The sequence below is a fragment of the Pelobates fuscus genome, chromosome 5 (genome assembly GCF_036172605.1).
Source record: "Pelobates fuscus isolate aPelFus1 chromosome 5, aPelFus1.pri, whole genome shotgun sequence".
Taxonomy (NCBI): domain Eukaryota; kingdom Metazoa; phylum Chordata; class Amphibia; order Anura; family Pelobatidae; genus Pelobates; species Pelobates fuscus.
Window position 1 is genome coordinate 274,454,847 of NC_086321.1, and position 27,257 is coordinate 274,482,103.

At 42.8% G+C, this 27,257-nt stretch overlaps 1 protein-coding gene across 1 annotated transcript; it reads right to left on the minus strand.

Moving 5' to 3' along the window:
* Window positions 1-5,801: 5,801 nt before the first annotated feature.
* LOC134612822 (glyoxylate reductase/hydroxypyruvate reductase-like) lies at window positions 5,802-26,314 on the minus strand. The gene is made up of 10 exons (XM_063457267.1): window positions 26,300-26,314; window positions 25,085-25,206; window positions 24,311-24,441; window positions 23,216-23,288; window positions 13,809-13,925; window positions 12,382-12,470; window positions 9,722-9,826; window positions 8,346-8,481; window positions 6,441-6,571; window positions 5,802-5,997 (listed from the first exon to the last, which is right to left on the minus strand). The coding sequence occupies exons 2-10, from the start codon at window positions 25,165-25,167 to the stop codon at window positions 5,876-5,878; spliced, it is 987 nt and encodes a 328-aa protein (XP_063313337.1). The 5' UTR covers window positions 25,168-25,206; window positions 26,300-26,314; the 3' UTR covers window positions 5,802-5,875.
* Between the last annotated feature and the right edge of the window lie 943 nt (window positions 26,315-27,257).

Consider the following 27,257-nt stretch of genomic DNA (forward strand, 5'->3'; position numbering starts at 1 on the left):
TTACCCTATAGTGTTAAAATCACCATCAAGCGCCCCCTGGGCCCCTCATGCCTCCATAAATATAGCAAAATCTTGTATTCAAGTCTTAAATTGCTGACTCTGCCCCTGTTTGCCTGTGAACTGTCCATGTATGCTGACATCAGAAATGGTGGTCTGAGCCAATTACAATGCTTTCCTATAGGATTGGCTGAGATTGGCAAGGAGGCAGATCAGGGGCAGAGCCAGCACAAGTCAAACACAGCCCTGGCAAATCAGCATCTCCTCATAGAGATGAATTGAATTATTTTATTATTTATATAGCGCCATCAGATTCCGTAGCGCTGTACAATAGGTGGACTAACAGACATGTAATTGTAACCAGACAACTGGACGTACAGGAACAGAGGGGTGGAGGGCCCTGCTCCATGAGCTTACATTCTAGAGCAGGGGTAGGCAACCTTCGGCTCTACAGATGTTGTGGACTACATCTCCCTTGATGCTTTGCCAGCAATATGGCTGTAAAAGCATTATGGGAGATGTAGTCCAAAACATCTGTAGAGCCGAAGGTTGCCTACCCCTGTTCTAGAGGGAGTGAATCAATGCATCTCTATGAGGAAAGTTCAGTTCTGCATGCCAAGGGAGGAGACACTGAATGGTAGTGCTGCTCAATGTGCAGCACTGCCCAGGAAGCACCTCTGGCAGCCATCTGAGGAGTGGCCAGTGCAGTTATCACTAGGCTGTAATGTAAACACTGCATTTTCTGAAAAGACAGTGTTTACAGCAAAAATCCTGAAGGTAATGATTCTACTCATCAGAACAAATGCAATAAGCTGTAGTTGTTCTGGTGACTATAGTGTCCCTTTAAAATAGCCAAAATGGAAATCATCTTGACGTTTCAAATATTCATGCTGTAGTGAACAGTCTTGCCTATAAATGTATGTTCACATGTATATAAAATCCAAAAGTATGAGAGAACTCACTGGATTTTAAATCAATAAATTTAGTGTGTTAAAGTTTGCAGATAAATCAATCAACGTTTCAACCTTTATAAGGTATTTATCAAGATGCTGAAAACAAATAATTTAATGGGGTATATATACACACTGTATTTATTTGCTTTCAGCATCTTGCTAAAGACCTTATAAAGGTCAAAATATTGACTGATTTATATGTGAACCTTAACACACCTTAAATTTGATTTAAAAGTGCTCATTTTTGCAGACTTCATATACTTTGGAGCGCAGTGTAGCACCATGTTCTGAACAAGGTATTTATTTATTCAATTTTGAGCAGAGTGCCAGATTTTTTATTATTTTTTGGTGTGTGTATATACAATATATATTATTTAGTTTTTACTTGTTTAGTGTATGCACATTACGATTTTGATCAGAAACTTTTTTTAAAAACGGACATATCAAAATGTGTGAACAAGATACACACAGATACAGCACTTTTGTACAGCAAAGTGTGTGTGTTTTTGTAAACAAAAAAAAACAATATTTGTTCATTCCATTCTTTAAAATAAAAGCAAAGATACAATATCTTCAGGAGTAATCTTACAGTGATAAGTGTCTTACAGAGACAGATGCAGGGCGGTCTGGCCCACGGGATACCAGGAAATTTCCCAGTGGGCCAGCACACTATAGGGCCGCACGGCGCAATTACAGAGTAACCGTCAGGAGGGGACACGCTCCCCTCCTGCCGGTCACTGAATGTAGCGTGGATAGATTTCACAAAAGGATCAGCGCTAAATAGAGTCACAAAAATATATTTTAGGTTTTATATTGGAAGGCAGCACACCTTAGAATAAGAGGGGTTCCCTCTTGATACCCCTCAGTTTACAGAGAACACAATTTGCAAAGGAGTAAGGTTGCGCCTACTGGAAGGTTGAGTATTCCAAAATATTTAGCAGAGATAAAGTACTTAATAAAACAAAAATAAAAAATTTAAAAGAATGATATAAAAGTCTTAAAAGAAACAGCCAAACTGGATAAGATTAGATGTTCTTGATTGGGTTCTTGTAAGAAGAGGTACATACAAAACATAAGAACGGCTCCAATGGTACAGTATATGAGGTATGTATAACACATTTACCAGAGCTATGTCCAGCTCTAGTGTGTATAGCGTGAAGTGGAATGATACCCACTTTCATTCCCAGTCCGGTCCTGGACAGATGTATTGTAGTCTTACATCAAATGATACAAGACAGAGAAGTCCTCTATCACCACTTTTTGGGGGTTTTGGCAGGCTGTACACACAAGAATGTGAAGGTTTTTTACCCTCTTTGGAAAGCTGGAGGAGGAGAAAAAAAAAACTTAAAAAAAAAACTTAAAAAAAAAACTAGCGGCTTATCTTTTATTGTGAGTGTCAAAGCAAGCTCTTAACACTCGCTTGTTTACACAATATTGGGCACCATTACAACAGGGTTTCCTCACTAAGATGGCCTTTTGATAAAGCCTATCCAAGGAGAAACGCATGTTTACAACTTTGTTTGTCAAGTGTATTGTTTACAACTTTATCACTATATTATATATTTCCTTTATATTTTTTAACATTAAAGTACTTTAATTGGACCTAACTTTTCTGCTGTCGGATTGTCTGGAGCTATATCCCTGGTGGGGATCATACCACCCAAGCGCTTTGGATTGAGCAAACCGGAACTTGCTCATTAGCATGGGAGTAGGCTCAAGTTATTTATTTCTGCTTATCCTCATTTGTGGTGTACACTATTGTGGTTCTGTTTGTTTATCTCCACATATACACGGAGGGAAGAATTTTTGCATTTACACCTGTATCCTTGAGTGTGGATCATACCACTTCAAGCGCTATCAGAGGAGCCAGGTTTTACAGCTCCGTTACATGTGAGTGCACATTTTTATAGTTTTTACCTACCCTTGCTTCATAGCTCTACATACTTCACCATATACGATTTTTTTTTAATGAGGATACCCCCCTACCACACCTAGAACTTGAATTGCCTCTGCACTTGATCCATAGGCAGGGATTATTCCACCAAGGCACATACACTGGAGCTATATTGAAGCTCCAGGAAAGTGTGAGTGCACATTTTTTTTTACTCACCACTAGTTTTAAATATTACACTTTTATTCCTTCTCTGGTTCACTTCACATATACCTTGTCAAGGATTACTGAAGTGCTGCACCTAACCACCTGTTTTTAAGACAAAGAAGCCCTCTATCACCACACTTGTTTTTTGGTTTTGGCAGACTATACACAAGAATGTGAAGGTGTTTTTTCCCCTCCTTGGAAAGCTGTTGGAGGCAAAAAAAGTTAGCAGCTTATATTTTATTGTGAGTATCAAAGCAAGCTCCTAACACTTGCTTGTTAACACAATATTGGGCACCATAACAACAGGGTTTCTTCACCAAGATAGCCTGACATGTTCAACTGGCCTGTTTTTAGAAAGTAAGATCATAAAACTCAAAAAGCACTATCCAATGGATGACTAAAGAAATTAAATATTGATACCCCAAATGTGTACATGATAGCCATGTGATCTTTACTGGCTGGTGTTTGCCATAAGGGAATTAAATAAAGCCATGTTCTTGTTTAGACCAGTCAATTCTACCAACCAAAAAATCATTTACATGAAGTGTAAGTAATTTAGACTAGGAATAAAAAAAGTCTTGAATGTCCGAGAGTGCTATTCTATGTAAAATAATTGGAGGCATTGCGGTCCTTAATTGTAATGACACATTTGTTGTATTGTGTGAATACAGAAGAAGTACATTGCTGCTCTGGTAAACTACATTTCTTGTAGTCATGGAGAGTCATATCTGCAGTGACAGACTTTTCAAAATGTTCTTAAAAAAAAAGTACAAAAAATGAAAATGGAGGGGCCACCTGCAGAATGTGCCTGTTTCCACCATAGGCTTCCAAGTCAATTGCCCCACTGTATACAAATAGATGGATAAATATGACTATATTTAGGTGTATCTGGATAATAAGCATTGCCATGTTGGTGGCAATACATCAGGGTGTGGTTGAGTGGTTGTGTAATTATCATGCATAAAACTGGGTGGTGAGGTGGGCAAGAGAATACGACCCCTTTAGAGGATGTAGCTGGATAGGCGGTTGAAGGACTGGATGGAAGTCTGTAGGTTGTGTGAATGTTTAGGTATGTGAGGCAGTTGTGACAGGGATGATAGGAGCAAGCGATTTGAAAGTGAGGCAAATATGTTACAAGGCGAAAGTTTTGTGGCAGGGAGTGCAATTGTGACAAACGGAGCCCAATTAAAGGGATACTAAAACCACTTAACCTTCATGAAGTAGTGGTTGTGCTTAGTCCATCAGGGTTATTCACTAAAGAAAATAATTCAGAGAATTAGAGGTTAGTATATGACCAGTTCTCCAATACAGCTGTGCTTAGAACTCTACTTTGTCCTGAGTTTTGACAGTCACTTTGAGTTTTCACTTTAGTGAATAGACTTGCATGCCCCTTTTCTCTGGCAATTTAAAGTCTGTGCATTTAGCAGACATCCATGCTTGATGCAAAAAAAAATAAAGTATCAGATATGCATTTGATTCAATGCTTCTTTTTGAGGCATCACATTGGCAGAGAACACTCAATACATTTGGTTTTTCCTTTGGACTTCCCATTTTAACCCCTTAAGGACCAAACTTCTGGAATAAGAGGGAATCATGACATGTCACATGTCCTTAAGGAGTTAAAGACAGTGGTGACTTGATATAAATGAAATTATCTACAAGTTATATAAATTAGAGTATTAATCTTTCCAAGGGTATATTTGTGGAATGTTTGAATGCAGTGATGTAGTTTTGCAGAGTGCAAGCAGAAGGGTTTGTATATTGCATTTTCTATCCCCATTCATTTATCTTCTGTTCAGATTTGTTCTAGTCGTGCATTTGTGACACTTCCTCTTCTCATACCACTGCCCCCACACTTTGTTTTCTACTCCTACACCCTTCCTTCTCTCCCATAGAAAGGTCTCCCTAATACACTAACCCAAGCATGCACACCTTCACACACACACACCACTATTGAGGTTGCAAGAATTACTGGCAGCCAATAAAAAAAATAAAAAAATAAAAAATAAGTTCTAATGCATGCTCCTGTAATTCAGGGTGTCAATATTTACCCCAAGCAAGTCATTTACTCCTAAAAAAAATTTAAATAAAAAGTAAATAAAGAGCCATCAACGATGCTAGAGGGCCCACTAATCGTAGCCAGTGCCATCCCTCTCCTCACTGCCACCCAGAGGCTGTGGCCTTATGTGAAATTCAGCACGGTTCATGTTTGAAACCTTTATACATTCCTTGACCATTTATTAACAAGCAGCTTAAAAGGCTCCTTTAACACTTCTTAGGCATCCTCCATTAAGATTTGTTACATCAAATGCATGTTAACTAGTGGTGCTCTATTCATTTCACAAGTTTATGCAAATTCCCAAAATCCTTTCAGTACCTAGTAGTATGGTCTCCATCACACAAGTCTCTTAAGCAAAACACTGTTCGAGGGGATGCAAACTTTGATAAGTTCTTTACAGGAACCCAGTGAGGAGTTCTAGATTCCCAAATATGTAGGAGAAAAAAAAAAAAAAACTCACTTGAATGGATCTTCAGTAATGTCTGCAGAAAGCAAATCGACCAATGTTTGCAATAAGAGTGCTACTAATTTAAACTAAACCCTCACTGTTAGTAGAAGATACTATAGCAAAGATCAAGTAGGATATCCGTTAACAAAACTAGAAGAGGATGTTCTACTTGCATACCACTTCTGTCACAAAAGTTATAAATAAAACCCAGACAATTCTTTGATAATGACAATGCGTTTAATTAAGCATGATGTTATGCAGAAGGTCTTGAAAGTCATTTTCTAGGGATGAAAGTTTGTCCTGACAACATCCTGGCATTGTTACAGTTTTACTTCACAGGGCATTGGCTCTCCAGCTAGGCCTTTCAGCAGATTATTTACGGTCAGGACGGACATTGCGTTTCTTGCGTCGAGAGTGGCACTTCCAACATGAGGTAAAATTACTGTGAAGAACAGAACAGGTTAATCATAAACTGGAGCTGTGATGTGTATTTTGCACAAGTGCATGCAATGGTTTCTAATCCATCATTACAATGTCTGTAGAGGAAACATTTTCCACCCTCTTGACATATGCAGTTATTGCTTACCTAGTCAGAAGAACTAAAACTACCAACATTAGATAGAATTACTGTCTGGGCTCCAATTGTCCTATTTTAATGGATCTCTTCTTTTACATATTGTTGTCCTACTGTTTGTTCAAATCCCAGCAATGTCCACCTGATCCAATATTAGGAGGTCCCCGGCAGCTTTTAAGTTAAACTAAAATGTACACAAGTTTCCATAAGCTAGAGGATGGACTGCTGCAGAGTTGGTTATAAATCCCCCTCCTAAAACACTTCGAAAGACAAAAAGCCATAAAAAGTTTATGAATATAAATTAAGCTTACCACAATTTTTCAGGCTGAGTAGGGGATGATCTGTTGGAATAGGTTCAGGAGTTGTAACATCCAGGCCAGCAGCTGCAATCTGCCCACTTGTCAAGGCATCATAAAGATCTTCTTGGTTTACTACAGGACCTCTGGGTAGGGAGGATAGACCAGATACTCAGATTTAGACATTACAAACCTTCATGGTTCATATACATATATGTTATTTACAATATTTAATACAAGTACTACATAAATTACATTTGCGTGCAAGACATATATAGAATTCCTAGAGTGAAACATGCTATGGGGATGGTGTATGCTCAGGATCTTGTAGACCCCTCACTAGTGAAGTGTGGCTGGTTAATAGTTTCCTTGGGACCAGTAAAAGTAATGTCAAAGCCAAATTTAGTTGGACTTTATTAGAACCAGAAGGCCCTATTGATCTTAGGGCAAGGTGTCAGAGCATCCTATATGGCTAGGAGTTTCAACCCCACTAACCTACTATGCATTATTACCCTCCATAGTAAAAGGTCATGGGGTAAAGAGAAGTCGCAGTTGTCAGACTCCTACCAATGCTGCAGGCGATAGCCGTGTTTTGTTCTGTTAATTAGAAAGTTAAGATTTAATGGAAAATTAAGCGTGCAAAAAAGTTTAGCGGTCCCTAAAGCTACATCTAAATGTTCCCACAGACGTCCGACATACTAGTCAGAACTCAAGCACAGCAATATGTTGATTGGCTAGACAAGATGGACAAATTGATTAGGACTAAAATCTGTTTATTCCAAGCATAGAAAAAATTATTAAAGTGTTACATATTTAAACATGCAGCTACATAGTACCATAAACTAGAAGTCTGTATAACTGGTGGATAAATAAGGCATCTTTACAATTGATTACTTGGTAGAGACACCTGGTAGCTACTTGGCAAGGCATAGATTTTCAGTAGAAGTGCTTTATTTTATCCTTACAGTGTTTATTTGATGGGGAGGGGGTTAATGCCGAGAGATTTTTGCTCCCCTCCTTTTGTGTCAAGTCTGGTTAGCTACACCTACTAGAAGAACTGAAACACATATTGGCCCATTTTGAGCCGTTCTCTTCAGAAAGACTGATGTGGCTCATCTAATTGTTAAGTTTTACATTTTAGACACTAGCTACCCATTAGAGTGCAAAGTAACCAGTACTCATAACATCTGACTTGCGGTCTCACAGACAGCTGTAGAATTGCCTGGAGCCCAAACATTTATAAGATTCATTTTGACAGCTTCAACATGTCAATGTCAGGACTTGGGCTGTGACTTTTGTAAATGATTTTCCCCAACCTTCCATCTGAAAGGGTACTGAATAAGAGATCAGTTTTCTTCGTTAGTAGTGAAATCTCTTTAACAAACCATGGACCATGTGATCTAGCTTCACCAATCACTAGACTGTTTCTGTACTTCCTTGGCGGTCATTTAAATTGTGTATTTGTTTTGCAAGTTGTAACTAGACTACTGGTCATTGCAGTTTTTATGGCAAGTCTGCCCATTCATGCAGGTGCTGTCACCAGTTTCCATTATGCATTAAAGCCAACAAATTAACTAGGTTTAACTGCCCATGTTAACCTGCAAAGTCACAAGTGAAGACCAGTCAGTTATTTGCCTTATTAAATGAGCATACACCATGTGCAAAGATACAATAATCTCTACAGACAATGCATCTCTCTATAATGCAGTTTACACAAAGCCACAAGTACCCAATAGAAGCTTCATAGTACCGGAAGAGGTTATGAAACCATGCTAGTCTGGGAAGTCTATACAAGACATTTCCCCTGACAAGCAGAGAGACCAAAATAGACTTGCTACTACAGAAGGGCCAGAGAATAGAGAAAGGAACAATCCTCAAAACCCCAAAGTGTTTCAATATTTGGTTTGAACACAGACTTACCGACTTGTGTTGATGAGTATAGCTGTCTTTTTCATTCTCTGAAAGAAGTCTTTATTGCAGAGCCCTTCAGTCTCAGGGGTTAGGCAGCAATTCACAATGACAAAATCTGAATCTTCTGCAATCTTCTCATTAGAGACTAGATATAATGGGGAGAACAAAAATGTTTTACAAGTTGGAGAATCAGTGAAAGCAGTACCTACTCAAAGAATGCAGGCATCTCTAGCTAGTTACCCAATACTGAACAGTTGCCACTGGAATATTGCCTTACAAAGAGCAATGTAAATGAATGTTTGGTTACAGTTAGCCAAATAAGGAAAGAATAGCTATACAAGCATCCCATCTACAGAGGTTACTGAGCATTGGGGAAGACTGCTCAGTTTTAATTTTTCTACACAACACTGGATAGAAACAGATTCTAATCCGATCTATACATTTATTGCCACAGTAAAACATGCTACATGATCATTGGGAATAGCCATCCTGAAAAATAGCATTGATTTACTAGTCAGTGGTGAAGTCATGAGAAAGCATCTTGGTTGTTACTGAAGAACTTTGCAAGATGTATTACAGTGAGGATTGTCAGTAATATGAAGTGAATTTAGTATTAAAGGACAACATTTCTGGACTGTAAAAATCTCCAAGTCAGTTTCTATTTTAGCTAGTTTGACCTGAAATTTGAAATTAACTTTGAATTTCAAACAGTTGTTTACCTGCAAGTATTCCCACTCACCGACTGTTGAGTCAAGGTTGTCTTGCGGCTTTCAAACAGCACTGAGGAGTGTCAGAGGCAGTGGATATATTTAATCCCATTTATGTGCACATACATAACAGGCAATTCGAGGCCTCCCATTGGTTTAAATGAGGATTTGCAAGAAAGCACACAGGAACAGTATGCATGCTGATTTGTTTAAAGTGATAGTTTGAAGTACTCTTTTTAAAGCCCAATTCTAGTAGGATTAAACAGTCACATTTTGACTTTCACCAATTGAAAGGAGACAAGGATCATATGCAAACCAACTTTACTTGCTGTGATGTGATACCCACTAGTCAGAAAGAACTCAGAGGATTGATCATTTTTTGACCAGCACATGTAGCAGGGAGTAACGATAACTCCCATATAATAAAGTTTGACTCTCAGCCGAATGACGCGAGATTTTGAACAGCGACACTGCTAAATCAGAATGAGAAAGGCTTCTTGTATTGTGAAGACTGGAAGCAGTGTGATCCAGATCAGTATCAAATTACAAAAATATCTGACTAGTTACTATAGAATGGCATCCAGAGGACTTAAGCCCAATCTAGCATCATAATTAGATTCCACTATGGTTGTGGTGCCATAATACTCCTCCCATGTAAAGTTATAGCCTTATTCTTACCATATTCAGCATTTATCTCCTTGGCATTGTCAGGTATTTCCTGGAAATCTGTGTATATGAACTTTTTAACACCAAAAGGGACAAGGCGACGTGCTACAGCTAATCCTATAGAACAAAAGACATGTTAAAAATGCCGTTTACAGGATAGTATTACATTTATATAGCTATAGCAGACATTGCAGCTGTCCATATCAAAGTTCCATTTCAACATTATGCAGTGCTCCATAGGATGCAACATTAGATACTATATTCAGAACAACATTTGACAAACAAGCTCATGAGGGTATTATAGAAGCTCAAAAATCACAACCCCATCATGCTCACCCAGTCTCCACAAAACCAAATTCATTAGAAATCCACTTCATAAAAACGTATCAATTGAGCTGTTAATAGCTCCCGACTGATTCCTCTCTTGCAACTGTCATTAGTCTAATACTATCCTTACCTTGTGTCACTTTACCCCACTCCCTGTAGCATGTGAGCTAATTGAGCAAGGCCCTTAACCCCTCTGTGTGTCCAACTTGTCTGGTTACAACTACATGTCTATTTGTCCACCCATTGTACAGTGCTACAGAAAGAACATAATTATAAGTTGACAGTGTAGGCATTTGTAAAGGCAGGAGTTTGTTGCCCATTTGCTCCCTTCCCTGTTTTTTTTTTTTTTTAATTCTTTATTTATTCCAGTGCAAAACATCACAAGCAATACATGCACAGTAATACAGAAATTCCAAACATAAAGCAAGTATATTGATACCGTTACATGAAATACCAACAAGAGGAGTGAACTAGCATGAATTTCCAGGTCACCCTGTCTCGTATCCCCATAAGCATGCCCAACTCCCGTTCACCACAGAAATCAAAAACCCCACAGGAGCTTGGATGTTCCGCCTGGCTTTTTTGTTATTATATAAAACAGTAATCGGTTAACCGATGAATAAGGTCGGCCGCACCTCCATCGCAAATTTGAGGAAAGAAGCATCTCGATAGAGTTTAGCACCCCAGCGTACTACCTTTCCTGTAGCATTAGTGTCACTCAAAAATAGTTCCGCTACGTGCGGCTCAGCCGTAAGAAGATTAAGAGACAGGAGAAAAGAGAAAGATGAAAGGTAGAGCCCGAGAGGTCGGGGCCTTAGAGAATGGGATAGAGAGAGAAGGAGGAGGGGGGGGGGGGAGGGGGGGGTATCCGAGGAGTGAAGCCCCTCACGAAGCCTCGTGAGGGGTATGATGCCCGCTCACCACTATCTCATACAGGATTAATTAGTTCTTCTCCCTGTAGGTCGTATCTAGTCCGCCTAAAAAAAACGCCTAACACAGAGGTCCCCTAGTAACATCTAGACGCCCCAATCAGTCCCTACCGTCTTAATCGCTGACAGTGCAATCTATCCAGGGGCCCCAAAGTTTGTCAAATTTCTTCGTTGTCCCCCTCACCCGAGCTGTCAACTTGTCCATCAGAAAGGTGTCTTTTATTTTTTGTATCACCGTCGCTATCGTAGGGGTCTCCCCCTGTAGCCATACCTGCGCCAGAGCTCTCCTAGCCGACAGATTTATCTTTTGGACAAGGGCCTGTTCCATTTTCGTCCAACCATCTATGGATCTAGACAGTAGGAACACCCACGGGTCTAGCCTCACTTCCCTGCCTAAAATTTCCCTCAGTAAAGCAGCTACTCGTTTCCAATAGGCTTGCGCCTCCAGGCACTCCCACCACATGTGGATATACGTGCCCTTGTGACCGCAACCTCTCCAACAGAGGTCCGTCGGGTTTTTGCCCATCCGGTGCAGCGTTACTGGGGTTGTGTACCACCTGAATAACGTCTTATAGGATTGTTCCTGCAGCGAGACGCACACCGACGATTTTGCCGCGGCCTCCCATATCTCTTGCCATTCTATTCCTTCCAATACCTCGTTAAGATCTGCCTCCCACCTATGTATGTATGTGATGTCACCCCATTCTAGCGTACTTGTGCTCAAGTGGGAATACAAGCACGAGATCAGGCCCGTAGGGAACTGTTCCCTCTTACACATTTTTTCAAAGAATGTTAATTGCATCGTTGCAGCCGCCTTGATCCTGAAACCCCGGGCAAAATCTCTGAGCTGCAAGTACCGGAAGTAATCAAAGGGACGCAGAGGAGCTCTGCTCTGTAGTGCATCGAATGTGATGAAGGTGCCGTTTTCAAAGAGGTCGCACAACCGCTGTAATCCTGAGTTTTCTATACCCTTGAAATCTCGAGGGCACATGCCCGGTATAAACTTTTTATTTCGCAAAAATGGGGTCATGGGTGATGGTACAGAAGCCAGTCTGTATTTAAGTACTGCAGCGTCCCAGACCCTAAGGGAAGTGTGAATCGCTGCGCAATCCACTCGATCTGCTGGTCTATGTCCCTTCCCTGTTTTAATAGTACTAGGACCCCCTTATCACCAAGAGATGGATCTTGTTTAATTACAGTTTGTGAAAGGATGTTTTAAAGTAGCTACATTTATTTTCCAGAATAAGCTTTGGCTAATATATTACATGAACTTTCATAAAAAGCTGAGCACCAAAGGCAACACATCTAGACTACCAGTGTTTGTGGTCACTGTATTGAGATAGACAAAAATTTACTTGAGATGTACAGTTTGTTAGAACAGATCTACCCATCAAAATAGCAACTAGAAATATATACCAATTCTGCCCAAGCCGATGATTCCTACAGTGCTGTTAGAAAGGCCTGCTCCACACAGCCACATTGGGGACCACGTTTTCCATCCTCCACTTTAAAAACAAAAAAGGTAAATTTAAATCAGTCATTGTTATTAACTAGAGATTTTTTGTATACTAGTGAACATTTTCTACAAGGCATTAGAAAGGCCAGTGCATCAGTTTTAAGTCATGAGCTGCCATAGTGAACAAATATTTGTTATAGAACAGTTATGAGAAATAAAAGTGTACAATGCAAACTAGACCGGATGTGAACCACAAACTTCACACTGCACTCCGGTTCCACAATGTACTCCGCCCATCCACCCAAAAGGTGCTCTGAATACGGCAGACACCACTATCTGCCCAAATCTAGGAAGTAGAATAAAAAAAAAAAAAAAAAGTAAAAAATATATATACATATATGCAACACTCCAAGGCTATGGATGAAAAATGTATTAGAGGGCAGGCCTCCCCACAAATACATGCATGATTAAGGCTCCATAAAGCCAAAACATCACATTGCACCTCTGAGGAGACTTGTTTTATTCTACTTGCCAGGATGTGAACCACCATCGGGATAGGGAAATGGAGATTACACCAAGCACCATAATCCCTTTACTAATCTGAAGTGGTCAGTCTAGAAGTCTGTTTCATAGTGAGACACTGCACATACTGAGGTTTAACCCTCAGGTCATAGATTTACCTACATCATTGGGATGTTACCAGGCTAGCTAGTGTCAATTCTGTACATACGTTGTCTTATGCCAGCACATACAGCCAATAATGGCACAGCCTCTCCCCTGTGCTGCCAACATCCACTTTCACCCCACCCATGGCAACTAGGGCACAGTGGGTTCAAGGAACACTTTGCCTCCATCACTGGAACAGACTTTAATCCTAGTAGGGGGTAGGGATTGTCTAAAGCATGCACGACTAGAATATTTTCTACTACAATCCAGTTTTGATACAATTGTCAATGAAATGTGCTTCTACTCCAAATTGAGCTATATGTAACTCACTTATATTCTGATAAGGTACTGTTCCAGAAGTACATCTTCCTTATTCAAGAAGTCATTCTAGGATTCCACTAAACTTAATAAAACCTCCAGTGTGAGTTGCACTTATTTAAGTATTGCATACTTAAAGTTGCCACAGTAGATCATTCCTTGCCAGACAGGAGGTACCATTTTGAAATGAGCTGCTTTCAGTGCCCCTACTTGAGTACATAAGGGACAAGGGAGGGCTGTGTATATGTATTAAGCCATCTAATTATATATAGATACGTATTATGTAGTGTGTCTGTATTAGGCAGAGTCAATGTGGGAAGATTAGAAATGGACAAGAGCATCATATTTGTAACAGTACTTAAGATTTACTGCATAATCAGGAGTTCCATATTTGATTACTCACTTTTTAACCTCTTCTATTGCTTCTGGCAGGCGACGGCAAGTAGTCAACAGCAATGCTACAGTAAGCTCTGCTGTAGCGTCAGTCGAAACATTTGGTGTGTTGCTCACATGGATTCCCCTACAAAATAAAGTTGACTTTGTTCTATGCCATTGACATGAACACCACATGTTTCAGAGGTCTGAACAGAAACACATTTACTTTATTGATCAAGATGATAAGTGTCAATTGTAATGACCACCAAAGAATGGTCAGGAATTCAGATAATTTTAAATTTAAGGTCAGAATAGCTGAATTGGAAGAGTTCTCCACATCAGCCATGCCGTTATTGGAGTAGTTTAACCTTAAGTTTGAAGTTCTTTGAAGTCCCTATAATTCTGAAGAATCCTGCATGAGTTGTATAAAACAGCACAATATAAAAAGCAGTTTACACTGAATCCAATATAGTATCATGCAGAATGTTTTTCAACACTATGATTGAACCACATCACTTACATGTATTGTCTGTGTAAATGCTATTCATACAGAAGGTATATTTCTGCACTAAGGAGTTTAAAAAAAAAAACCAAAAAAAAAAAACCCTCTACTTTGATGCTTGATTTAAGGTTGACAAGCAGTAACCAAGGGTATTCTTTGCTGCCAGATAAGAGTCAGTGTTTCCTTCCAGACTTAATACAAATAGAGTTACATTACATTTTAGACACCACATTATGGTCCATTCATCCAGCTTTAAGTCAATACTCAGTTGATGCTTGTAATACCAAAGGTATCCATAGCATTATCTCCAAAAAGACTTTGCATTCAGCAGTATCTAGGATTTCATTTAAAAAAAAAAAAAAAAACACACAACAGGTTTGTCCCCCTCTTCTGTACTTAACCCATTAAGTTTTCTCCCCTATCCACTATATCATGGTCTGAATTCTCGGTTTAGTAATTGGCACCGCAAGTAATACAATCTGTTTCACATTGAAGGCAACATGAATGTATAGCCAACTTAGAGAATGTCTAGTTTGGTTATTTTGACCTCAAGGGAAACCTATATTGTAGCCCATGGATCAGCGCAGCTAAGAGGAATAGGCCTTGACAGAGCCAGGAGGTAGGCATAGCAACCACAGGAAGTTAGTGACAGCTAGCATGCTGGGTAGGGCGGAGCCATAAGGGGGAATATTTACACCAGCCATTATATGAAGTGGCCATTTTAACTGAACCTAAGCTTACCTGTCAGTTGTGAAAGCTGCCTGGGAGAAGGCAGCATAGAAGAACAGAGCAGTATTGAGGCAGGAAGCAGCATGGAGGTACAGGAGAGGCTGGAGTGAGCTGCTGCATGCTCACTCCCATCAGCCTCAGACAGAACTCCAAGCAAGCCACCATCCTGGACACAAAGGTTGTGGCAGAAATCATGGCTGGTGGCTGCAGGAGCAGCTGGGGGGCCCCCGAGCACGTCTGCTCCCCCCCACGCAGCGACAGAACGGAGGCCAGCAAGGAGAGCGAGGCCGTCCCAGCGGCAGCCTGGGAGTGACATCGGCAGTTTGGCCGCGCAAGAGCCTGTCAGGAGGCGGCAAGGGGACAGCTAAAACAAGGTCGGAAAGCAGGCGGGAGTTGGAGGGCGGCCGGCGCCGTCTGTTCGACGCGGCTCTGGTCAGGCAAGGTGGTAGGCCATGATGAGGCCCCACAGGAAGAGCGCCCCCTGTCGTAAGGCAGGGGGCGGGAAAGCACGAAGGACAGCAGAATCCAGCATGACATGATTGTTGCCGGGCAGGGAGAGCGGCAAGAGACGTTCTGGTGAGTCTGCCCCTGGTGGCATACCTGAGAGACTGTGGGAATGATGCAAGGTGCCAGCAGTGTAAAAGCGGTCCTCCCCCCCCCCCCCCCCAATGGGCAGGTGGGGGGGTCCAGGTCAGCGGGACACAGACTGTGACAGCCCTGGGTCAGGTCAGAGGTGAAGGAAGGGGATAGTGAAAGCAGCAGGCAGAGTCTTCACAGGCGCAGCTATGGAGGGGAAGGCCAGCAACCAGGATTAATTAAGGGCCACAAGTGGATGAGGCGGCCGGGGAGAGGCCAGGTACTGCAAGCAGAGGGCAAAAGAGAGGACAAGGACGGGTGGAAATGGACGCAAGGGACAGAGGCAAGCGGGAGCGTTCTCAGGAGGAGCGTCAGCAGGTGTGAGTACGGGAGGGAGCAGCGCTGGGACAATGACAGGCACAGCAGCAGCATGAGGTTGGATGAGGGATGGAGGAGCCCATCAAGAAGTCGGTGTGGTAGGAGGTGGTCTAGTTCCTGGGAGAGGAGGAGGTCTCAGTGCAGCGCTTCAGCGTCATCTGGCAGGATTTCACTAGGGCAAGGTGTGACGCCTGTGGCCAGGCAGCAAGAAGGAGCAGAGATTAGGACGACAGAGCAGAGTGCAGGGAGGAAGGGCTGGTAAGGCTATATATGAACGGACTACCCAGGTTATCTTCTTGCAGCAGGTCAAGGAGTGTTACTACGAGCTTGAGGCAGGACCAGCGCGGACAGGAGTCGGCGTCCACCGGATACTCCAGAGCCTGGCAAGGTGGACGGAAGGACAGCACAGACGGGGGTTCGGGCGGTGAGTCAACAAACACCACACTTTCTACGTTGCAAAAATCATTTTAGAGTCATGATCAAGAAAAAAAAAAAAAAAAAAAAAGTCCTTCACTGCGGTGCGGAAGGGTGGGGTCACCGAAGGGCGGTGGTGATGGCGTGCCGGGAAGGGAAGGGGAATACGGTGTACCGGGACATTCGACGGGGCAGGAGAACAGTTAGATGTATGGCAATATTCCAGGTGTGGCGTGACGAAATGGGCATGTGTCCATCGCAGGGACATTGGGAGGTCACTTGAAGGCGGAGGATAAGATTTGATTAAGGGATTTTGAAGAAAAAAAAAAAAAAAAAAAAGTCTTCTGCTCGAGGAGTTCCTTGATTTTAAAAGGGGATCATAGGAAGGAGGCCGGAAAAGAGGAGGGGAAAGGCGGAAGTATCGCAAGATACTGAAGACTTTGGTAATTGGCTTAGGGCTTTTGTATCCTAGTAGGTGTAATCGGGGTAAAGTCCCCGTTTCCTAATGATGGTGCAGGAAATTCGCTCTCTGGGGGCTGCCGGCGCGCCCCCAGGAGCAGGCAAATTCAGTCTGATAAAAAAAAAAACCTATCGCACCCGAAAGGGGCATCGGTAAATGAGGACATAGACGCGGACCTGTTCTGTATCTTTGGCATCATTCAGCCTTGCCGTCGAGTTGGTTCAGGGGAGCGGGATGCGTTCGATTATTGACGACCCTTCCATCTTTTGGGTTGCATGTTTGCAGGTGCCTATTGGTAACCTCTGCTTGCCAAGGGGCAGTTCCATTACATGTTCCTACTTCGGGAAGTTGGTTCCGTCTGGGAGTGGGTGGTGAAAGAGGAATCAGGAAGGGGTTCCTTAGTACATTATCTGTAAGATAGCTTGCTGTGTGGGCTCGGCTGGGCCATTGTGGACATACCTTACGGTCGCGGGAATCCTACCGTGCGTCTTTGTAGCGGAACCCCTGTTTTGGCTGTCCCATTTATCGTTTATTTGTTACCATTGCTGAGGTTTTACATGCCTGGATTATAAGATTTACATTGCACCATGTAGCGGACTGGGTCCTATACCAGAGTACGCCCCAGTTTCCTGGAGGGGGCTGATGGCTCACCTCCTGCCCAGTGATTATGGCCCTGGGGGGGTATTGCCCTTTAAAGACAGTCTTTGGGCCTGATGGATTTTTATTTGACTGTGTATAGATTGTGAATAGGAAGGTGTACCCCTCCCCCATTTCCTGTCCCATTGTTCTCCAGCAGGGTGTTGTCCCAGGCACACTGCCAGACTAATTGGAACTGGTTTGAGCTGGAAAGTTGGGCTGGAGAGCCATGCTTCAGTGGAACTAAAGGGAAATCCAACTAACTTTTAAACCCCATAAACTCCCGAACCCCTCGTCCGATCTGGGTGATTTTTGAATATGTTATTCACCCAGATCAGGGCTATCAGGGGATACCACATTTAGGGGTGTACCCTATGTATTTGGGGTACATCTAGAAGTTGCAGAAAATATGTGCAGTATAATTGTTTTATCTGTTAAGCTAAGGGGAGGAGATGTGTGGGAGGCAACGTCTGTATGATTGGTGCAATGTGTGATTAATGTAAATCCCTCCCTTGCATGGGAGAATCTCATAAAAAGCAGGAATGTTGCCAGTAAAGCTCAGTTCTACTCCTGATACTGTGTGTCGTCCAGTTATTGGGAAAGGTGATGGGATATCTGTGGATTATATTGCTGATCGTGCTATTTACCCTATTGGATTTGTATTTGTTCCTGCATCCTCTGGATATATTGGTGGAGTTCAGCTGTGGGAAATCAGCTCTCCGCTACAGTCTTAGCTTAGGCTGGAAATTGTTTTGGTGGTAGGAGAGTGTCAATTGCCTGGGGATCAGTTGACTGCACTTCGGGAGTTCAGGGTGAAGGTTCACAGGTCCAAGAAGGTCACGCTGAGAAATCGCAGTTGTAAGTTCGCATGTCAGGTTAGTCGCGAGGAATGGGTCTGTAGCAGTTTCATGGTGAAGGCTACTTGTGGAGCCATTGAGTTGTTCACGGATGCCTCTGGGAACAGATTCCGGAGCATACCTGGAAGGCAGCTGGTGCGCGGAGCGGTGGCAGGAGGCATGAAAGGCAAGTCCTCTAATTCGAAGTTGGCATCTTTTGAGTTATTTCCATTGGGAGTGGCCGTGGCTCTAAAAGGTGAAGGATTAAGGGACGAAAAGTCGTAATTCACAGACAATACGGCGGGGTTCATGCCGTTTACCATTCAGCCGGGTCCTCGGCTCAGGACGCCAATGGCGGCGATTTGTATTGTGCAGGTCGTTTAATATTGGGTGCAGGCACACCACGTGCCTGGTTGGTGGAAGGTAGGGGCTGGTTACTTGGCTTGCGCACCAGGGGACAAGCGGCGAATGGCAGCCCCAGGGGGCGGGGGAGTAGGGACAGGCCGGTCTGGAGGAAATGTGGCAGCTCGAGACGCCATGCTTGGAGGATTGATACGGAATCCTATGGCACCGGGACTGCCTATGTGAAGGTTTGGGATATATGGGACGAGGCGGTTGGTTTCACTGAGGGGTCCCAGTCAAAGGAGGGGCATAGGGATACCTTGCTGTGGTTCCCAAGCCACTTGTTCTTTCAGCGTTAGCTCCATCAGCAATGGACAGGAGCATGGCGGCATTTGTGTTAGGGTTCAAACTGAACGATAGGGAGGAAGTGACGGAATGTTGACACGTCCGTCAGGCATCGCGGGTCTTACGGAGAGGTATGAAATGTCGGTGCTGGGCGGCTGGTTTCCTTGGGTAACGCAACACCTGGTGGTGTGTTACTCTACTTTTGAGGTGAGTTTGTTTGCGGTGGCCTTCTCGGGGGTTAGGAGCAATTCGGATAGGGGAGCTGGTGAGTGCCTTTCACGCGGGTGTTGGGGGGGGTTCTACACTGTTGTCGAACCTCAGTCGGTTAAGGTAATTATTCGGTAGGGTTGTACAAGAATGGATGTGTCTGGTAAAGGAGGTTTGGTAAAGCTATATTCCTTGCTGGGGTCAGGGGTACGCCGGGCGTCAAGCGCATCATGTTACTTGGAGCTTCGCCTGGACATCCCGTGTGGCTTACTGGTAAAAGGGGATGGATCGGTGCGGTCACGATTCAATTCCCGCAGGGGTTTGTTCGGAGGGGCTTGACAATGTTGGTTTGGATCCCGGGCACTTTGAGGCCCATGCTTCCCGGATAATGGCGGCGACAGAGGTGTCCCACCTGGTTTTAAGTGAGGACCTGGGGAAACGTTTAGGCAGGTGGCAGTCAGTACGGTTTAAGTCCTGTTTACGGACGGTCTATTTGGTTTAATGGCTATGGACGTATGGGTTTGTGTTTGGGGCTATGCCTTGTCGCCAATTACTTTTGTTTCAGGTTTGGTGACATGGTTGGTGGGCCACTCTTACATCTAAGGGGCGCAGAAGGGAGCCGTGGTTCGGGTCAAGCCCAACTGGGCTTTCCTTTGGAATTGGTGGAGCGGTTTTGGTTTTTGGTGGCAAGGCAATAGTGGAGGAAATTTTCCGGAAGGTAACTAGGGGTACTGTCCAGGACATTCTGGTAATCCGCAAGGGCGGGAAGGATATCGGCATGGTCCTGGAAAAGGAAATAAACAGGTGGAGACATAGGGAGGTGGACTGGCTATGGGAGCTGGCCACAGGTGTGGTGGTGGTGCGGTCCGAGATAGTTCCTCGGTTACATTGGAGACATACTAGGTACCCAATCTCGGTGGCGAGGACAAAGTAATAAAAAAAAAAATTGATGGCAGTATTTATCAGATGTGGGGGAGGTGTAACAGTGAGACACAACGAACTGGGAGGCAAGCTCCCTGGGTACTCCAGGGGGATGGGGTACGTTTTCGGATGCAAGGTGTGATCTGTTTAAATTGGGCCTTCAGGAAGGCATTCAACAGGCCTTATTCCGGTGTGGTGGGGGTCGCTCAGGAGCTTTAAGTGTCAAGTCCTGAGCTGTGGCCGGGGAATGGCCTGGTTAAATCAGGGTAGATTGAGGAGAAAGTGGGCATCCTGAGGTTTAGTGTGGATTGGGCAGTGTTGCACGTGGTTGGTAGATTCGAGCCAGTCGGTGGCTCCGAACCTGGGGGTGTGGCGGTGTCTCGGTACACCCCTACAAGGGATATGGTGGGTAGCGGTGTCTCGGTACACCCCTACAAGGGATATGGTGGGTAGCGGTGTCTCGGTACACCCCTACAAGGGATATGGTGGGTAGCGGTGTCTCGGTACACCCCTACAAGGGATATGGTGGGTAGCGGTGTCTCGGTACACCCCTACAAGGGATATGGTGGGTAGCGGTGTCTCGGTACACCCCTACAAGGGATATGGTGGGTAGCGGTGTCTCGGTACACCCCTACAAGGGATATGGTGGGTAGCGGTGTCTCGGTACACCCCTACAAGGGATATGGTGGGTAGCGGTGTCTCGGTACACCCCTACAAGGGATATGGTGGGTAGCGGTGTCTCGGTACACCCCTACAAGGGATATGGTGGGTAGCGGTGTCTCGGTACACCCCTACAAGGGATATGGTGGGTAGCGGTGTCTCGGTACACCCCTACAAGGGATATGGTGGGTAGCGGTGTCTCGGTACACCCCTACAAGGGATATGGTGGGTAGCGGTGTCTCGGTACACCCCTACAAGGGATATGGTGGGTAGCGGTGTCTCGGTACACCCCTACAAGGGATATGGTGGGTAGCGGTGTCTCGGTACACCCCTACAAGGGATATGGTGGGTAGCGGTGTCTCGGTACACCCCTACAAGGGATATGGTGGGTAGCGGTGTCTCGGTACACCCCTACAAGGGATATGGTGGGTAGCGGTGTCTCGGTACACCCCTACAAGGGATATGGTGGGTAGCGGTGTCTCGGTACACCCCTACAATTTAACCTGGTGGAAATGTGGTCATATTGGGCAGCCAGTTTCTGTATTAACATGTTATTTAGATTGTCATCTATTATTATTGTGGGGTCATTGCTAGGGGTATGTTATGTATATGGGGGGGGGGGGGGGGATGTTAACTTTAATAAGATTTGTTGGCAATGACCCCATTTGTTTTTCCTTAATTATTTTATTAATAACTTAATAAAGTTGTGGACTAATTATTTCCAACAGTATAACCTGTCTCCGTGTTTTAATGGGGGTTTGGGTAAGGTTAGCGCATATGCCGGCAAATCCGACTGTGCGCCTGTCAAGTGACAACTACAGCTTATTGTATTTGTTCTGGTGAATAGAATCATTACCTTCAGGCTTTTTGCTGTAAATACCGTCTTTTCAGAGAAAATGCACTTACAGTGTTTACTTTACAGCCTAGTGATAACTGCACTGGCCACTCCTCAGATGGCTGTCAGAGGTGCTTCCTGGGCAGTGCTGCACATTGAGCAGCACTACCATTCAGTATCTCCTCCCTCTGCATGCAGACACTGAACTTTCCTCATAGAGGTGCATTGATTTAATTCATCTATGAGGAGATGCTGATTGGCCAGGGCCGTGTTTGAATCATGCTGGCTCTGCCCCTGATCTCAGCTAATCCTATGAATAAGATTGTGGTTGGTTAAGACCACAACCACTTCTGTCAGCCAATGAGGCAGAGGCAGCAGCCTGAAATAAAGGCAATATTCTTCCATATTTAGGAGGGCATTGGGGGCCAGATTAAGTTTTAACACTATAGGATCAGGAATCCACAATTGTGTTCCTGACCCTATATAGTGTGCTTTTAAGTTTAAAATAACACTAGTCTTAAAATGTTTCTGCAACTTTTTTGTATTATTCCATATGCCACCCCAACATCTCAGATTTTTAAAGCCAACTTGCCTTAATCTGCACCAGATGATGCTCCCTAGCAGTGCTCAGCACAACCTCATGCTATAAAGAAGCCTTTGATTGGAGGCTTTAGAGGGCTCAGAGCATGCAAGGGATAAAAAAAAACAAAAAACTAAACAAAAACACTATCTTAACTTCCCCATTAGTGCAGACTGTTCAGAGCACTTATGTTTTGTGATTAGACAAGTTCTACATCTGCAATTATGAATTCGGGCAATTCGGACATTTGGGTACTTCCGAATGGCCGAAGCACAGTATTGCCCAAGTGCTAATATACTTACCCAGTGGAAGAAGGTTATACTGTACACAATTTTAAATAAAAATTATACAAACAGCCAGGGTTCAGCAGTAAGCATTTGCAACACTAACAATCAAGTAACATACATTCATATAGACTGTAAGCTCATTTGAGCAGGGTCCTCTTCAACCCATTATTCCTGTAAGTTTTCTTGTAATTGTCTTATTTGTTACATTCCCCCCTCTCAAAATATTGTAAAGCACTACGGAATCTGTTGGCGCTATATAAATGGCAATAATATAAGATGAAAGTTACTTGGCCAGTCAATGTAGTGACAGGAATGAATAAGTAGATAGCTCTTAATACTGTGGGAATTAGGGAGTTATCTACTAAAAGGATGAAAGATCTGAATTGGTCTTAAAGCCAAATTTATTAATACCAAGTAAAGATTACTTAGCATTAGTAAATTATGCCCCTACTAGCTATACTGCGAGTAAAGGCATGTCTATTAAACAGTGAGCAGCCATTTTTTTCAGGAGGGGGTTTATTTAGGGCCTGTGGGAATTAGGGAGTTATCTACCAAGCAGCTGCAAGACACGTGCCGAAGTTTCCCATGCACATGCCTAATGTGCATTATTCCCATGAAACTAGATAGGCATATATAGAAAGTGTTTTAAGTTGCATGGCAAAATTAATAAATTGGAGTAAGAGCCTTTTAATTTGCAAATAATGCCCTTTATATAGAGAATACATACCGCTTTTTTATTTCTTCTACACACAAGTGGTCAAACCCAACAGACAGCGTGCTGATAACTTTGAGGTTAGGGCCTGTCGATAGAAACAAAAGAGAAATTAAGGTCATACAATTCCCCATATTGTCCACAACAGTTGCACACCCATTATGAAGTGAAGAAATGTATGATGGCAACATTCATAGAGTTTAATGGAGCATTGTCATCAGGTCAGTCTAAAACCCTGGCTTTTACCCATAAAGACCTCCACAACGTCACCCAAAAAAAAAAAACAAGACATCCAGCCAACTTAATGCCTCCACTCTAAATTGTGAGTACTGAATCAGAGGACCAACATCCGTCACATATACACATTTATAGTAAAGAGTGAGGCTAGCTCAGATAAATACTATAGTCCAATCCTGTTGCTATCACAGTAATCAGGAAAACTGCCTGATGGAGGGTTCTCTTGCTCTCCCCTGTCACCCAATCCTCTATACATGCTGTGGACATAGCAAAGAATCCTTAAGTGATTGACAAGTCAGGGGGTGCATCAGGTTCACTGTAAAACCTTTGTGCTACAAGCATACAAATTAAAAAAAAAAAAAAAAAAAAAAAGTGTTCACTCATTTAAAATGAAGTGGTGAATCACAGCTCATGATAATAAGATGATTACATGTTCGTTTCTGTAGTTTTAGCCCACTTTGTTTAGCCCATCAATTTAAGCAGTGCCAACACTTGTTCCTGTATTCTTTAAGGAAGATGCCAAGCACCATAACTACAGTGGCCTGCTATATCCCCATTGTTAAGCTGTTTTAGAAAAGTTTAATTTACTTCATGTCCACCAAGTGCTGCTCCTTTCACATCTTACAGTGATCTGGAGTTTCCCTTAGCTCTCCTAAACTAAATGCTGCAGTGCAGGGCTAGCTCAGACAACTGCTGTAGTTATGTTTGGATTGTTCCTACAATCCATTACAAGCTATGTACATATGTTTTGTTTACAGGGCTATGAAACATAGCTGCTATACAGACAAGTGATAGCAACTTGCATGAGAAAGGCCATCATGACACTAGTCAAATAACATTTGCTCTATTGGATCACGCAGGAGATCTCCATACCAGCAGCATCCAAGACTTCTTGGTCAATCTTGTCTGACAAGAGACAAAGTAATCCATGAGCCCCAGCAACTCCTTTAATCAGCTCATCCCTTGGTATTGGCTCATCTGAATCCCACTGCTTGACATTGTAGCTGGAATTGGGAAGGGAGAAACAATAAAAATAAACAAAGTTTTGCTCAGGGATGTTATCAGAAAAATGTATGCAGCTAAAATTTAATTTAGAACAAAATGTGTGCATCTTGGACTGATTTCTAGGCACATGTATTGCAGTTTAAAAACAAACATACTGTAAGTATTATTGCGGTAGAGCCAAGTCATACACTCAACATCAAACTAAACAAAAAAGCGCTAGAGTTTGGTCCAAAATAGGGGAGTTGGGAGAGGTTTAGAACATACGCCTGTAGTGTCACTGCTTAATTCTCTGCCATTTACAGGGTTATTCACTAAATCAAGAATTCAACGTGAATGTCAAAGCAGCCAAACTGGACACATTCAAGTCATCACTGCTTTCCATTGAGCAGTACTGGCCTTAGAATCAAAAGTATCAAATTTCACTTTAATATAAAAAGAAAAGGTAGCATGGAAGATGCAAGTTATGTGTTTATCTATAAACAAAAAAACCCAACCTGTACCATATATTGAAGGATATCACTTCTCATATGTGCAAAAAGTCATAATGTATTTGGCAACCCTATCAGATATAATGTGAGCTAGGTCCAGTGCTGCCAAAGCATTTCCTCAGAAGACTGACTACATCCAACCAGTGGTACCTACCTGTCAGCCTGAGACAGGAGTTTCTGGCCTTCTGGGGGTATTCTCCTGGTAACAAATATCTTCATCTGCTCTGATGTACTCATTGCTTGACTTTACTGGCTTCTGCAGACAAGGAACTGCAACTAGGATGGAAGGAACATTCAGAGATTTATTAGACAATAGCACCATCTAGTGTTCATTTACCAGTTATCAAACCATAAGGAGGTTGATAATCTGGTTTTAGGATACAGTTAACTTTGTTATCATGGAATTCTAATGCAGCAATAAAGTCAGTGATACAATTATGTACTAGGCCACTGCACGCACACAGGTTATCCTGAATTCTTATAGGTCAAAATTACTTAACTAGAAAAGTTGACATTTCAAAAATTCCCACTTTAGTAGTCTTGTATATAGCTCTATATATCAAGTATTTGTACATAGTGATTTTGCAAATAAATATTTATCCACCTAACAATTCAAAAAGGGAATAAAACAACTTTCAGAGGGACTTTAGTGAGGTATTTTCTCAGTCAGGCATTTCCCCTTGCCACAGTCTTATCAATTTGGAAATCTATGTCTCCTAGTCCCCAGAGCATATGGTGAGGAGCCCCAATGAACAGGACAAGACAAAAGTAAGGCTCAAGGTGACTTCTGACATTTAAATGGTCTGTGTCAGTGGTGTACACACAATCCATGGGGCCCGGTGCAAGACTGATCCCCTATATGTACACCGGGCTGTGTAACAGGTTATATTTAGCAGGAAACAGGGGTGGTCTTTACAAGCATTATCCAATCCTAATAAAATCATCCATCTTATCTTAACCTATAGCAAGCTTGCAGGTGTGTCTTCATGTGCAGGCCTTGCACAAGAGCCAAGTTTCAATATAACCACACACACACACACGTAAAGATATTGACTACACAGCTCTAAATTACACATTACTATGCAGTTATGATCAAAAGGGAGAAACCCAGGATATAAGGCCAACAGCACAAACATACAGGATATAACACTAGTTATACAGTGTTCTATAGATCTTGTCTAGGGGTATATTCCCTAAGCATTCTATATAAACAAATATATCAAATAGCAGACATGCTCTAAGTTAGCCAGTTTTAAACAGACTGGCCATCCAATCATCTGTAGCTTAAGCCTTGGGTCAGTATAGGCAAAGTGTATCATTCCCAACAGAAGAAAAATAAAAAGATAAAACAACATGATGTTCTCCTCACCCAGCAAAGTTTCAGGTATTGACTGAAGCTTGGAAGATACCCCACCTCTTTTATTCTACCCAAATTAACTATCCAATAAAAGGGGAACACAATGTAATTATCACTAAACACTACCCACCTGCCCCCCACTTTCCAGCTTACTTTGTAGCATGCTCGTGCAGCTGCTTGACATCTCACTCAATTATCTCCACATCCCATTTACATCTCACCAGTGGCTGCAATTAATTTTTAGTTCTCCCTGACCATCTTCAAATCCCCCTGCTACTTCTTGTTTCAAATAATTTTAACCTCTAGATTGTAACCTCAAAGGCTAGCTAATTAAAGCATTACCCTAACCTTGATAAAACGATATATATATTTACATGATTAATGCCCTATAAGGCCCATCATGAAGTTTGCCAGCACACAATTAAAAATAACTCAAGCTGAAAAACTGCGCATACAACTACCACCAAGACTAATTTAAAGCACTGGAGTGGTTTTGGTGGTTGGAGTAACCCTTTAAAGGGACACTCCAGGCACCCAGACCACTTCTGCTCATTGGAGTGGTCTGGGTGCCAACTCCCACTACCCTTAACCCTGCAAGTGTAATTATTGCAGTTTTTCCTAAACTGCAATAATTACATTGCAGGGTTAACTCCACCTCTAGTGGCTGTCTACTAGACAGCCACTAGAGGTCACTTCCTAGTTTCTAGCACAGGTTTCCTGTGCTAGAGCGTCGCTGGAGGTCCTCACGCTGTTCCTCATGCTCTTCCCCTCAGTGAATGAGTCAGGGCATTGCCATGGTAACCAGGCAGCATGACTCACTGAGAGCTGGGACCATAGAATATTTCTTATTTAATATAAAGCCCAAGTGGAATTATACTGAATAATAAATAATAGGGGACCTTCAGTCTGAACTGTGCCTCCTCTTGATAGGCAGAACTCCAGGGCATGGTTTTAAAATTCATTTTATTGT

What these genes read in the sequence shown, in the direction of transcription:
- LOC134612822 (XM_063457267.1), bottom strand. Translation starts at nt 25,167, where the DNA reads ATGAGTACATCAGAGCAGATGAAGATATTTGTTACCAGGAGAATACCC. An exon ending in GTAGAAGAAATAAAAAAGCG is followed by an intron (nt 13,926 to 23,215) that starts GTATGTATTCTC and finishes TTTATTTTGTAG; the next exon opens with GGGAATCCATGTGAGCAACA. An exon ending in GGAGATAAATGCTGAATATG is followed by an intron (nt 8,482 to 9,721) that starts GTAAGAATAAGG and finishes CATTATATCTAG; the next exon opens with TCTCTAATGAGAAGATTGCA.